The sequence below is a fragment of the Mercenaria mercenaria genome, chromosome 6, assembly GCF_021730395.1.
Source record: "Mercenaria mercenaria strain notata chromosome 6, MADL_Memer_1, whole genome shotgun sequence".
Classification (NCBI taxonomy): Eukaryota; Metazoa; Mollusca; class Bivalvia; order Venerida; family Veneridae; genus Mercenaria; species Mercenaria mercenaria.
The window spans coordinates 85,646,396-85,658,574 of record NC_069366.1 but is presented as its reverse complement, the minus strand read 5'-3'; the positions used below and the strand labels follow the sequence as shown (position 1 = coordinate 85,658,574).

At 35.8% G+C, this 12,179-nt stretch overlaps 1 protein-coding gene across 1 annotated transcript; it reads right to left on the bottom strand.

Moving 5' to 3' along the window:
- Positions 1 to 2,703: 2,703 nt before the first annotated feature.
- Positions 2,704 to 8,705, bottom strand: LOC123549961 (uncharacterized). Its single transcript, XM_045338403.2, has 4 exons — positions 8,398 to 8,705; positions 6,715 to 6,893; positions 6,358 to 6,493; positions 2,704 to 5,858 (listed from the first exon to the last, which is right to left on the bottom strand). Exons 1-4 carry the CDS (start codon positions 8,538 to 8,540, stop codon positions 5,606 to 5,608), a joined length of 711 nt encoding a protein of 236 aa, XP_045194338.2. The 5' UTR covers positions 8,541 to 8,705; the 3' UTR covers positions 2,704 to 5,605.
- Positions 8,706 to 12,179: the final 3,474 nt, after the last annotated feature.

Genomic DNA, 12,179 nt, shown 5'->3' with positions numbered 1-12,179 from the left:
GAGGCTATTGAAAATAACTCTTAAAATGTTCAATATGTGGACTCGGTTTTCTTGTTGTCAGCTTCCTACGTCAAGCAAGCAATGGTTACTGACTAGTTGCTCACTGGCTCTACATAGCTGATACATGGCAATATATCACTGAAATGTTTAACCCTTAGCCTGCTGGTGGCAGGTTATTCTGCCTTTGCGACCAGTGCAGACCAAGATTAGCCTGCACATCCGCTATTCAGTCAGTAAGTTTTCAGTGAACACCCCTTTGAATAATAAATGGTACTGCCCATATTGAATTATGGACAAGTCCATTTAAGAAACATAGCAGGGTAAGGGTTAAATATTATCTTCAGTATTGTTATATTTTCTGGTCCTTTAGGTGCTATGTTGCACATTTCATTACCTCACATGAACAGACTCAGTCAAACCGAGTCTGCTATTATTTTGCTTGTTTGCATTCTATACTGCCAAAGGATCTTTTTATTAAAATATTTTTTTTCCATTAGTATAAAATATTGGGCCCTTATCACTATATTATACATTTACATAAAAATTAAAAAAAAAGCTTCTTCTACATAAACTACATGGTTTACGTCAAAGGTAGACATTTTGCTGAAAACATCATATCATAGATGTTTTGACAGGTCTTTCAAGCATCCATAATGTACTCAAGTTCTGCAGCCATTTTTTTTACTTATTTAAGAAATAATTTATAGCAAAAGAATGCTTTAACACTATTTATGCACGATGGGCGGTTAAACGTTGGGCGTAATAATTGCACGAGGGCGCAGCCCGAGTGAAATTATTTGTACGACGTATTACCGTCCGAGTGTATAATAGATAGTGTTAAAACACTCTTTTGCAATCAATTATTTCGATTCTAATATGCCCTTAATCTAAAACAGTAGATAAAATATAGAAGCGCTCTTTCTTGGTCGCAACAAAAACTTTGACGTCACCGCACGTAAACGCGACGTCATTCTAGCGTAAGAGTGTTTTAACAGAGACAAGCATATAAGAATGTTTATAAATGAATGTTCGGTTATAGTATGTTAGAAGCTCTACAGTTATAGTGAGGCTATGATTTCATTCGTTTACGTGTATGCGTACGTGCAAATCTATGAACATAGTAATATTAATAGAGTTGCTCACAACATGTGAATTCAGAATGGTCAGGGTGCCGAATTTATACAATTACAGATGGCAATTACATGCAATACTCAATAGCACGATATTTTTACATTAGTCAGGTATGTCATTTCTCCATGTACAAAAGATACACAATATAAAACCATGAACTTGCAATTGTATATTGCACATATAACCTTACCTTCCGTGCATACAGTGTATAATGTAGATTCAGTTTTACAACATGCTTAAAGTAAATTATTACATAATGATAAAAGTACATATTCAGGTCCATCACGTTATCCACATTCAAAAGTTGGTAATCATTTTTAAAGGTAGTTAATCAGGTATTTGTCAAGAAATTGTTTTCTTCAAGTAACTTCTCACCTACACATACTCATGCTCACTGACTGATTAATACAAGTAAGATTACCACTGCCGGTACTTTTAAAATTTCATTCTCATATTCTGGTTGCACATCAGAGATGGAGTTATTCTTAACGTAAGTATAAATTAAGTAATTCAGGCTTTTCTTATGGAATGACATTAATATAAGTACTACTGAACTATAATTGACAAAGACTAACACAGTCAAAATTCGTTAGAAAAGTACATCCCCTTCCTTATCTTGGTTGTGCAGTCTTGACACAGCCGTGTACCTTGCAGTTTCCTTCCTCACAGATTGTCAAAGGTTACAAAATGATCTACTAAACTTAGAAACTTGGGGAAAAATGTGGGACCTGGAATTTAACTCCAGCAAGTGCCAGGTCCTTCACATCGCACGTAGCAGAAAGCCCATCCAGTTCCCCTATAAGCTACATGGTCAAACACTGTCCCCAGTTAAGGATGCAAAATACCTTGGTGTCGACATAGCCACGACCTCAACTGGAACACACATATCAACAGAATAACAACAAATGCAAACAGTACACTAGGTTTCCTTAAACGCAACATCCATCAAATCACGAAAACGTCAAATCACTATCATACAAAACACTGGTCAGACCACAATTAGAATACGCCTCATCTATATGGTCCCGCCCCCCTCCCCCCTCCAACACAGATTAACATACATAAGCTGAAAATGGTCCAGCGACGCACAGTCAGATGTCAACTCGGACCTCTTTTCCCTCACACCACAGTTCTGTGGAACAGGTTACCCCCGCATATTGCGACTCTGTCTGATCTTGAATCCTTCAAGCAGGCAGTGGCCCTGTTCCAGTATTAAATATAGCAGTTGTTTTTAAACTTCTTTTACTCTATTACTGTTTTTAACATTTTAACAATCATGCTTTGTCTCATAGTTTCACTATGCTTGGAAGACTTCTTCCATTTTTACTTTTATTCTTCACTAATACCCGGCGTGCACCCTGCCCATCATACTCGCAAGAGGCGTGAGGCAGTAACCATAGAAAGATAGATAGATAGATAGATTGCACATTTTATACGGTACATATCTCTAACACAATTGAAGGGATTTTGTCAACACTTCACACAATGACAGAGACTGTCAAAAGGAAGTGCAATCTAACAGACGGAGACCACTACCATACTCTCTTTGCCTTTGGGGCAGTGGAATTAAAATTGACAATAAACTCAAGACTAGGAACGAATATTTCGTTAATACAGGATAGGGTAATTCAAAAACATGGTCAACCATATAGTTAATATGTAAACATAAATCAACAAGTTCATTTACTAGGTAATACATGTTTACACGTTTTCAAACCAAATTTTCTCTACTTGCAAAATGACCTTTCTACTTTGTTTTGTTTTAGCTTGAACTCACGTTTTTCTTATACAGGACACATTAAATTATGGAACCCTGAGTTAAGGTTACAAAACGCAATCTTTAATGTTTACAAACATGACGTTTACGAAAACGAACTGTGGGTTTAAAATAGTACACAGTATATACATGTTTAAATAAATACAGTATGAATGTGTATTGCCATTATAAAACTGGATATTTTTTGATCAACTGTTATTGCATGCCATTTGAATATGAACGTAGCATATATGTATTTAGTACAGATAAATACAATAGATGAGGATTTTATACATTTGAAATAAAATATTCCAGTAAAAGATGCCCATTGGATATCTTTTACAGACGACACCTTTGTTAGCAGTCAGTCATCTAATTACGTTTGAAATCTGTGTCAATTTTTCCTTTTGTATCCATAAAATAAAGACGCTTATTTATATTGCTGGAGTAACAATTCAGTCGCAAATCTGCATTATCAGCAACGCAAAATCCTTTGGTAGGTACAAACCATAGGTTATATCTGCCGTGTACATACACTTACTTTACAGAGCATAATAAAAAGAATGAAATGCTTATGTATCACAAAAAAAATGCCACAAAAAGCCATGTGATAACCTAAAAACAATATTGACTAAATATAGTTATTTCTAAACACAATTGTGTGATAACATTGTAGATTAATAATATCTGTCATGTGTTTACGAATCGGATAGAGATATCCGTCCCGAGGGCACCTGCGCATTGGGCGGTAATGAGGCTTGCCGAATTACCGCCCATGCTCAGGTGGCCGAGGGAAGGATATTTCCATCCGATTTTCGTAAACACATGACTGACATTTTTTCTTGCATATCGTATACATGTTATCATTTTATTCTGGCAGATTATTTTTCTTGCATACCGTATTTTACAAATAACAGGTAGAAATACTTTCTTTGTAGCACTCTTTCTTATAGTAGAGCGCGGGAAATTAACGTCCGTAAACAGAAGTGACGTCATGATGTTTTGCGTTACGCACAATAACAAAGTTCCACTTTAGTTTTATCGTTTGTAGCGTAACGTTATGTTCTTACGGTAAACTAACGTATTTTGAATCGAGAAATATATTATACTATACTATAAGGAACGGAGAGAAACTATCAAGGTACCTGCTTTTTTCGTATTTTTACGTAATCAATATAGTATCAATGCATGAACCACTAGTTGTCATTAACAGCGCGAGAGTCATCTGGCATGGGGGTGCCAGATGGGTTTTGCCGGTGTAATTAAGTATTTCGACCCCCATAGAATAATGACCCCCCGGTCATTATTCTATAGAAAAAGTGACCCCCCGGTCATAGTATTATGACCTCCAGAGCATAGTACTATGACTCCTCCACGTGAAGTAAACTGAACCTCACGAAGAATATTGACTCCCATAAAAAAAACGACACCCGGTCATTTGGTCAAATTTAGTGATAACTCATGTATCTAAGGCCTAATTGCTGCATTTTATGCCCCCACTCGGGGGAGGGGAGCATATAGATTTGCCCTTGTCCGTCCGTCCGTCAGTCCTTCGTTTGACCATTAGCCCCAGATATTTTTTTTCAGGAAAATAACAATTCACAATACGTTCACAAAACACACCAGTGTCAATAATCTCTGCAAACTTCGGTATAAAGTAATTCTTCAGAAGAAAACTGCACAAGAAACTGCTAGCATAGAACTTAGTATTAATAGAAGTTGCAATACTTAGCAGTGGCAGTAAAGTACGGTAGCGGCAACAATAGAAAGTAGTAGTAGTAGTAGTAGTAGTAGTAGTTGCAGTGGCAGAGGCAGTGGCAGCAGCAGCAGCAGCAGCAGCAGCAGCAGCAGCAGCAGCAGAGGAATAAGTGACAGCAACAACAGCAGCAGGAGAAGGAGAGGTAGATATACAAGACGTATTAGTGGAAGCAGGTATAGTAGTATCAGTAGTAGCAGTTGTAGTAGTAGTAGTAGAAGTAGTAGTAGTAGTAGTAGTAGAAGAAGAAGTACATGTAGTAATAGCAATAGAAGTAGCGGCACCAGTAGTAGTAGTACAATCAAAATGTTAACTATTCGCAATGGAGGGTATTAGAGTTGTAGAGCTAGTAAAATTGTCCGTTAGGTTTGGTGGGGATCACTTTTTAATAGATATTATCGTCGAAAGTCTTTTTAGGAGCGGGTGTTTTACACGGAAAGAGTAACCTTTTTAAATAGAATAATGTCCGGGAATCGATATTGTATGAGAGTTCGAATGTAGTAATTTCGGCAGTGAGTATTTTACATGGAAGGAGTCACTTTTTCTATAGAATAATAACCGGGTCGTTATTCTTTGATATTCGAAGGTAGTCATCTTTAGGGAGTCAGTATTTTACTTGGAGGGGTCAGTTTTTCTATAGAATAATGACCGGGGGGTCGTTATTCTATAGAGTTTTCAAAGGGAGTCAGTTTTTTATAAGGGGAGTCAATATTTTACAGGAAAGGAGTCACATTTTCTATAGAACAATGACCGGGGGTCGTTATTCTATTGGGGTCGAAATACTTCATTACACCGGCAAGGGTAAAATCACCGGAAACGCCAGTCCGGTGTGCAAGAAAATAGGTATGCTACGCTCCAAGTAGATGTCGGTCGTTGCTATTAATTAAACACATATTCTCACAAAGTCCACCGCTGGACGGTGTAAAAACGAAGGACAAAAAAATTGCACTGTTGAACCTAAACTACAGTTTTGCTGTATTGTCGGCATAAAGATGGCCAGGGAAATCGTAAATGTCAGCTTTCATCTGCTTCAATGATTGTCTGTCAATACCGTTTTTGCCAAGAACGTCATGAAGCAGTTTTGTAGCGTCATCGTTTAAACTCTCCTGCGGTGAAACTATGTCAACTAACTGCAGATCATGTGAATCTCGTGCAGTAAGCTGTTTTCCCAGTATTACCGCATCTCGTATTGCTTTTCCTACTGGAAACTTAAGGCTGAAAAAAGACATAAAAAACGTGTTTCAGATTTTGTTTCTTTACACATACTGATACAAAAAGTATATGATAATATGCCTCGTCATAGATGTATGCCATTTAAAGTAAGCAAAATGGCGGAAATACTAGTAGATCTCTTCATGAAGTTGTACTAAGCAATAAAGCAAGGTGTTATTAAAAGTACTGTTCAAGAACTCCAAAGAATATATATTAGTTTCATACTTTCTACTGCTGGAAAGCATTATGCATGAAATAAAACGGTTTTCGTGTTTTTATTTTCTAAGATACGAAAACAAGGTGTCAAGTGACCGTTTTAAAGAAGAAACAAAGAAAAAAGGAAAAATTGGAATAAATGACATTTAACCTAAAAATCCTGTTTAACTTACTGAAAATATAATCAATATATCAATGATCAAAATAAATAAATGTTAGAACTAACAGCTTGAATGAATGAAACGAATAATTTTAAATGTTATTGAAACTTTGAATGTTACCGCACCGTAATAAATGTATACTATGTGGACGAATGCGCATGTTAAGTGCAACTTCCGGCCAGCACAGCCAGCCTCGATCTGATTGCATCACTCTGTAGTCACATGCTAATGCAAGGAACGCACCAGCACCAAAACAGTGACCTGAAATGTCGATATACATTTTGATACTATGTTATAAGATGTTATAATAATGTAAAATAGTTGTATAAAGCCTAAACAATTTGTCAGTTTAATTAAAATCTTTAAACTTCCATATTGTTCATTTTTATCAAAATGCATGTATTAAACAGATTGATAACATTAATGTATGATCTAAAACTTAAGTGTAGTCACAAAATACCCTGATAGATAAGAACACATACCATTAATGGCGGCAACAGTTGGCACCGGCAACAGAGTAAGTCGTCTGTAGAACTTTGCTAGGCTGTTTCTCGTTTGGTCCACATACTCTGCAGTCTGTGTGTTAAAATAAGCGACATCGAGACCCAGACTGAAGTATTTCTCATTACCTGTTATTATTACTCCTTTTATATCATTGTTCCTAAAAAGAATTCTATAGTAATTGACAACGGCCAAAGAAAAGGATTCTCTAAACAACTTCAGAACATTACTTTTTTTCAAAATAAAAATAAAAATGAATAATAAGTTAGTTACAAAAATGTGAAATTAATTAAAGATAGGAACATATCAATGATAAATAAAAATTAAACGAAAACGATGTTAAAATCAAATAAAAATAGTGTTATAACAGTTCAATGGTTTTAATGTTTAATGATTCAAATTACTACAGAACTGGGACACAGTAGTTAGTCAAGCAGCCATAAAAATATCTCCCCGTTTTAGGACTCGGCGCTGTTATATTTTCTGGTTCTTTTAAATTATGGAGTTCTTTCAGTGCCATGCATAACCTCTCAATAGCAAACTCAATCTAACCGATAAGGTAAATTTCATGGATGCGTTCTATGCGGCCTCAGGATTTTCTGACGGCTTTAACTTATATTTTCTTGAAGACAGTTGTCAGTAATAAATAAAAAGACCATATTTAAGGTAAACACTTGAGAATTTAATTAAGACACATCATAAAATGTGAGACCCATAGTTGCACCTTTTTCCCATATCACAAAGAAAACTCAGATATACTCGAATCTGCCGAATATGTGACTTCCCATTTAAGGATGTTGGATCATTTTTTCTGCAGTTAAGAAGTTTTCTCATTTTCTGTGAGCTTGAAGAACGTTAGTTTCTCAGACAAATAAGGACAGACAAAGCACAGGTTACCGAGCTCCTTTTTATTATATAGGGTATTTTCTTCGCCCGCATTTTAAGCCTTTCTGAAATTAAGTAAAACTGAAAAAAATGTTGCCGGTACTTTATAAAACATATCATATCCCACTTAATGTTACAGGGATCTCAGGTCTTACAGTTCACAATGAATACAAGGTGATATCAGTATTGAAAGAAAAATGTTGGGGGTCACCGTGCATCTATGAGATATATTTAGAAAAAAACCCATTTAAAAACTGGTGAATTTTTGATATTTTTAGTTCTTTTTGTTTTAATTTATACATCCTAGATGATATAAAGTGCTATGTTGAAAACTTTTATTTCAGTAGTAGTAGGTTATCATTATAAATATCAGTCAGAAAAATATCAAAACCAAACCTGAACTGCTTTAATAGATATTTGAAATTATCGACCCCTACCCCATTGTACATCTTACATCAACTTTAGGCAAACACCAGCCAAAAAATATATGGTTGATTTTTTTCGCAACAAGAAGAATCTGTATTTTTTTTAAATGGTACATTATTAGTCATATTTTAATTATTTACCATTAGCTTTTGGCATAAGTTTTGTTAGAAAGAAATATTCGAAGAAACATTTTCCAGAATGGCGGATACCCTGGAAAAAAACACTCGTAAATGCTCAACAATCTTCTAATACAAACATAAATTTGGTAAAGATACCACGCTCTTTTGGAAACAGAAGTATTATATAAGACACGCCGAAAACTAAATGTAGTAGCGAACTTAACTTATACTAACTCTTCTATTTCATCCAGTATTTTCATCCATGCATTAACAAACGACAATCGAAAACGATTCTCTCCATTGGTCATGTGCACTGTCGCTATTCCATCACGTGACGTGATCATTTTCAATCCTTCCGCCATAAGAACATTAAACATGGCTACTAAGTTTAAATCCCAGATAATTGTATAACAAGACAATGTCTGTAAACTCAGTTAATGTTACAAGTGTCTGTTATTACATATAAACTGTATCAAGGTATTAAAACAAATGTCTTAATAAAAGTCAGTAAAAGCGCATTCATAAATATTTACCGACTACGATCTAAATAATGAACTTTTCTTATCTAAAAGGACGCATGGTATCGCTCTAGCTAGATGTTTAATGTATACAAATACATGATATTATGTCATTGGTATTGAATGGACATGCCTTCGCCCTTATAACTTGAAAAAGAGCGTGGAAGACAGCAAAATGTGTGCTTTCCTTCACATAAAACGTCTGCGAACTTTTCTCAAACACTTCGCTCGACTGTGAAAGTGTGTACGTTAGCTACACAGTCCACGAAAATCTGTCAAGTAAAAAGGAAAATATAGGCAAAATGTCACCTGAATCGAGATGTTTTCTCCGTGTGCACGATATCAAAAAGTCATGAGGCTTGGCCAGTCTGAAGCCTGATGGATGAAGGCAGTCTAATACAGAAAGGACATTTTCTTTCATTAGTATACAGGGTGCTCACTGGCTTTTTCCACCTACCACGTTCAATTTCGAGTAGATGTGACAATATTCCAAGTTCAAACGAAGCAGTTCTTTATTTTGTTACATGTAGATATTTCTGTTAGTCGCTGGGTTCGAATCTGCGGTCTCTTAGTTTAGTAGTCGAAATCATCAGGCTTATCATAATTCCAATATAGTTTTAAAAACAGACGACAGTGTTGGTGATATATCTATATATTGTTTGCACATATTTAAAAGTATTTCAGTTCTAATCTATTGAAAGATAAAACACTTAGTTTCAAAAATACTGGATTACTTAAAACAGGTATATTTCAATTTTCTATTTACTTTGCTTTTTTGTATTTTCATCCTTTGTCATATTTAGTAGAGACGGTCGAGACAAAACGGGTTATTATATGAATAGTGATCGACCAGAATATCCCTCATTGCACAAAATACTGAATCAGTATTAAACACTCTGCGTAAAATATAATAGTACGCAGCTACTAAATAGTCCATCAGCACGGCTGCTCTTCGCGCAATTCAGGCACCACATTTCCTTTGATTATTTGATCTAAAATAAAAACATTTGCGCACGAAACATAGACACATTTACGGTCAATGGTTTCTTTTTCTTTGTGTTATTTAATTTTGGAATAGGATATCAAAAATCCGGCTTCATAGTCCGACCTGTATACATGTAAATATATATCATGTAAAATATCCTCTTAAACAGAGAAAGAACAAGTGAGAGATGATGAAAATTCTGAAAGCAGTTTTATACTGAACCACAATGCTGTACATAAATGTTATTTTCATGATGAACTATCCATTCAAAAGGAAAATATAGCAAATAAAACATCAGATATTTTATTATATTATCGTATTTTACATAATGTTTAATTCACAGGAAGTGCGAAGACATTGCAAAAATGGGCCAAAATGTATCCAGTGCTCAAATTGCGGCACCGGAGATAGAATTGCGCATACATAGTTTTGCGTATACTGTTAAACGGCATTCAACTATGCCTATCATTTTAAATATAAATACAAGTCAAATGGTTTATCGCGGCCAGAAATTTGTACAAACCGGACAGAAGTTGCGAAATTGTCATTTGTGCAGGAAAGAAGCGTTTACCATAATGTCCTGTACTGGACAGGTATAGTGACCATGCACGGACACAGCCAATTTTCTCAGAGGGGGTCCGATCCCCTGCCCCCCCCCCCCCACTCCCTGGAAATTTTGAAATTTAGCACTTCATTTTTTTTTGCATTCTGGGACAGTTTTATGGACTATTCTGTTAAATTTGGGAAAATGATAAAATCAAGCTTTCTTGAAGGTAAAATTCTTAGTTTCTTTTAGATAAATAATATGAATTATGTCGGGGTTGTATGTAGCAGCAACCGCGTATACTTTACATGCAGTCCTAATGTTGCCTTTTTCGAAAAACATTTTCTTTCCTTCTTGTCTTCTTTCCTTTTTTAAAGATTTTCCAGAGGGGGTCCGGACCCCAGGTCCCCAACCCCTCTGGAGGCGCGCATGGTGACATATCATGCTTTCTGTTTATGCAGGTAAACTTGTGTTTGGTTAAATTTCAACAGAGCACAATTGTCTGAACAGTGTACAAACTCATTACTGTTTTTTCAGGCAAGGGTGGAAAAAAGTGGTAGACAATGAAAGCAGTAACATTTTTATTAAAAAAAAATAAACAATGAGACAAACATTTCCAACATCTCTGGACGGTTCAAAAATCCCATGTCAAACATACGATAAAGCCCAAAACGCATGAAAATGTTCCTAATGTAAATCGGGTGAAGTAGGCGCTCTATGTCTTATTACTTGAGGATGAAAAAAAAACGTGTTTTTTAAATGTTGCTCTTAAACAAGGGTGGCGGTTGAACTACTAAAAGTACAACAACAGTTAATTCACAACAAATCGTACGGTATGTTTTATAATCAATAGAAGCTAGTCGTATTTACGCTTATGAGACCTGTTTCACCCATAAGTAAAGAATTCACAGGTCCATCACGAAATATTTTCCCCAGCGCGCATATACTTCACCTATTCAATATGGCCGCGATCAATAACAATAACATTTATCTCTTTTAGGTAGAACCTACAATCAGTACCTCATCTTGAAGCATGATACATCTATGAAACTCAATGACCAGTCCTTGGAAGTATTACTTGGCATATGGACTTGGCGTTGACTCAGTAGGGAACGTTGGTTTTTACCAAGAAAGCAAAGTCTTTACATGTCTTCAAAGTTCTAAGCATTTACGTGACAAGAGCTTGTTGTAAGACTTTTTGTTCCGATATTTAATAAACAATTAAATATAGAACTATGTGCATGCATACATGTAGTTTGCAACAGGTTTATTTACATCTACGGACATAGAACATTTTGTGTATGTTATCATTTTTAATATGAACATAAAATCATAGATATATATTATAATGGTATACAATCAAGCTATCCAGACTCAAATCAAGATCTAGTTAATATATGTAAGTGTTGTAGGTAGAATATATGTCACCTTTAGTACACAGTGATTAGAACACTTCGGTCGTATCGTTTTTATGTCATTATTCACTGCAGTGTACAGCATACTTTCGAATATGTCAATATTATTTAAGCCACAATAACCCTGTTTTATAAAATATTTATGGGTAAGCTCCAGTAACTCACCTCAAGGCGTGTCGTACTGCATCTTCCCCCTTTTGGTTTGGTTTATATATGTTACTGACCGTTCCAAGGCGGTGCCCCTATTTTCAACTTGTTTTCTGTCCGTCTTGTATTTTGTGTTGCGTATGTTGTCTTGTTTGTTGTTGGCGTTTCTTTCCTCTTTCTCCTCACTCCCCATATCGCCCCCTCCCATCCTTTCCCTTTGCATTTGCGCTCCTTTGCTTTGGCATCCCCTCTCCTTTTGCTGTGAATAAGTTATCGTGCCCATCTTAATTTTGGCTGTCGGAATCCTTAAGCGGTGCCCGATTGTAGTTATTTTCTGCTTATGTGTGTGCGTGTGTGTGCTTGTGTGCCGTGGGTGGTGCCCTATAGTGTTGCTATATCTTACTCAT

Coding starts and splice junctions, on each gene's coding strand:
- LOC123549961 (XM_045338403.2), bottom strand. CDS start 8,540: ATGTTTAATGTTCTTATGGCGGAAGGATTGAAAATGATCACGTCACGT. Junction 6,494..6,714: donor AACTGTTGCCGCCATTAATG/GTATGTGTTCTT, acceptor TCGACATTTCAG/GTCACTGTTTTGGTGCTGGT. Junction 5,859..6,357: donor CATAGTATACATTTATTACG/GTGCGGTAACAT, acceptor GTCTTTTTTCAG/CCTTAAGTTTCCAGTAGGAA.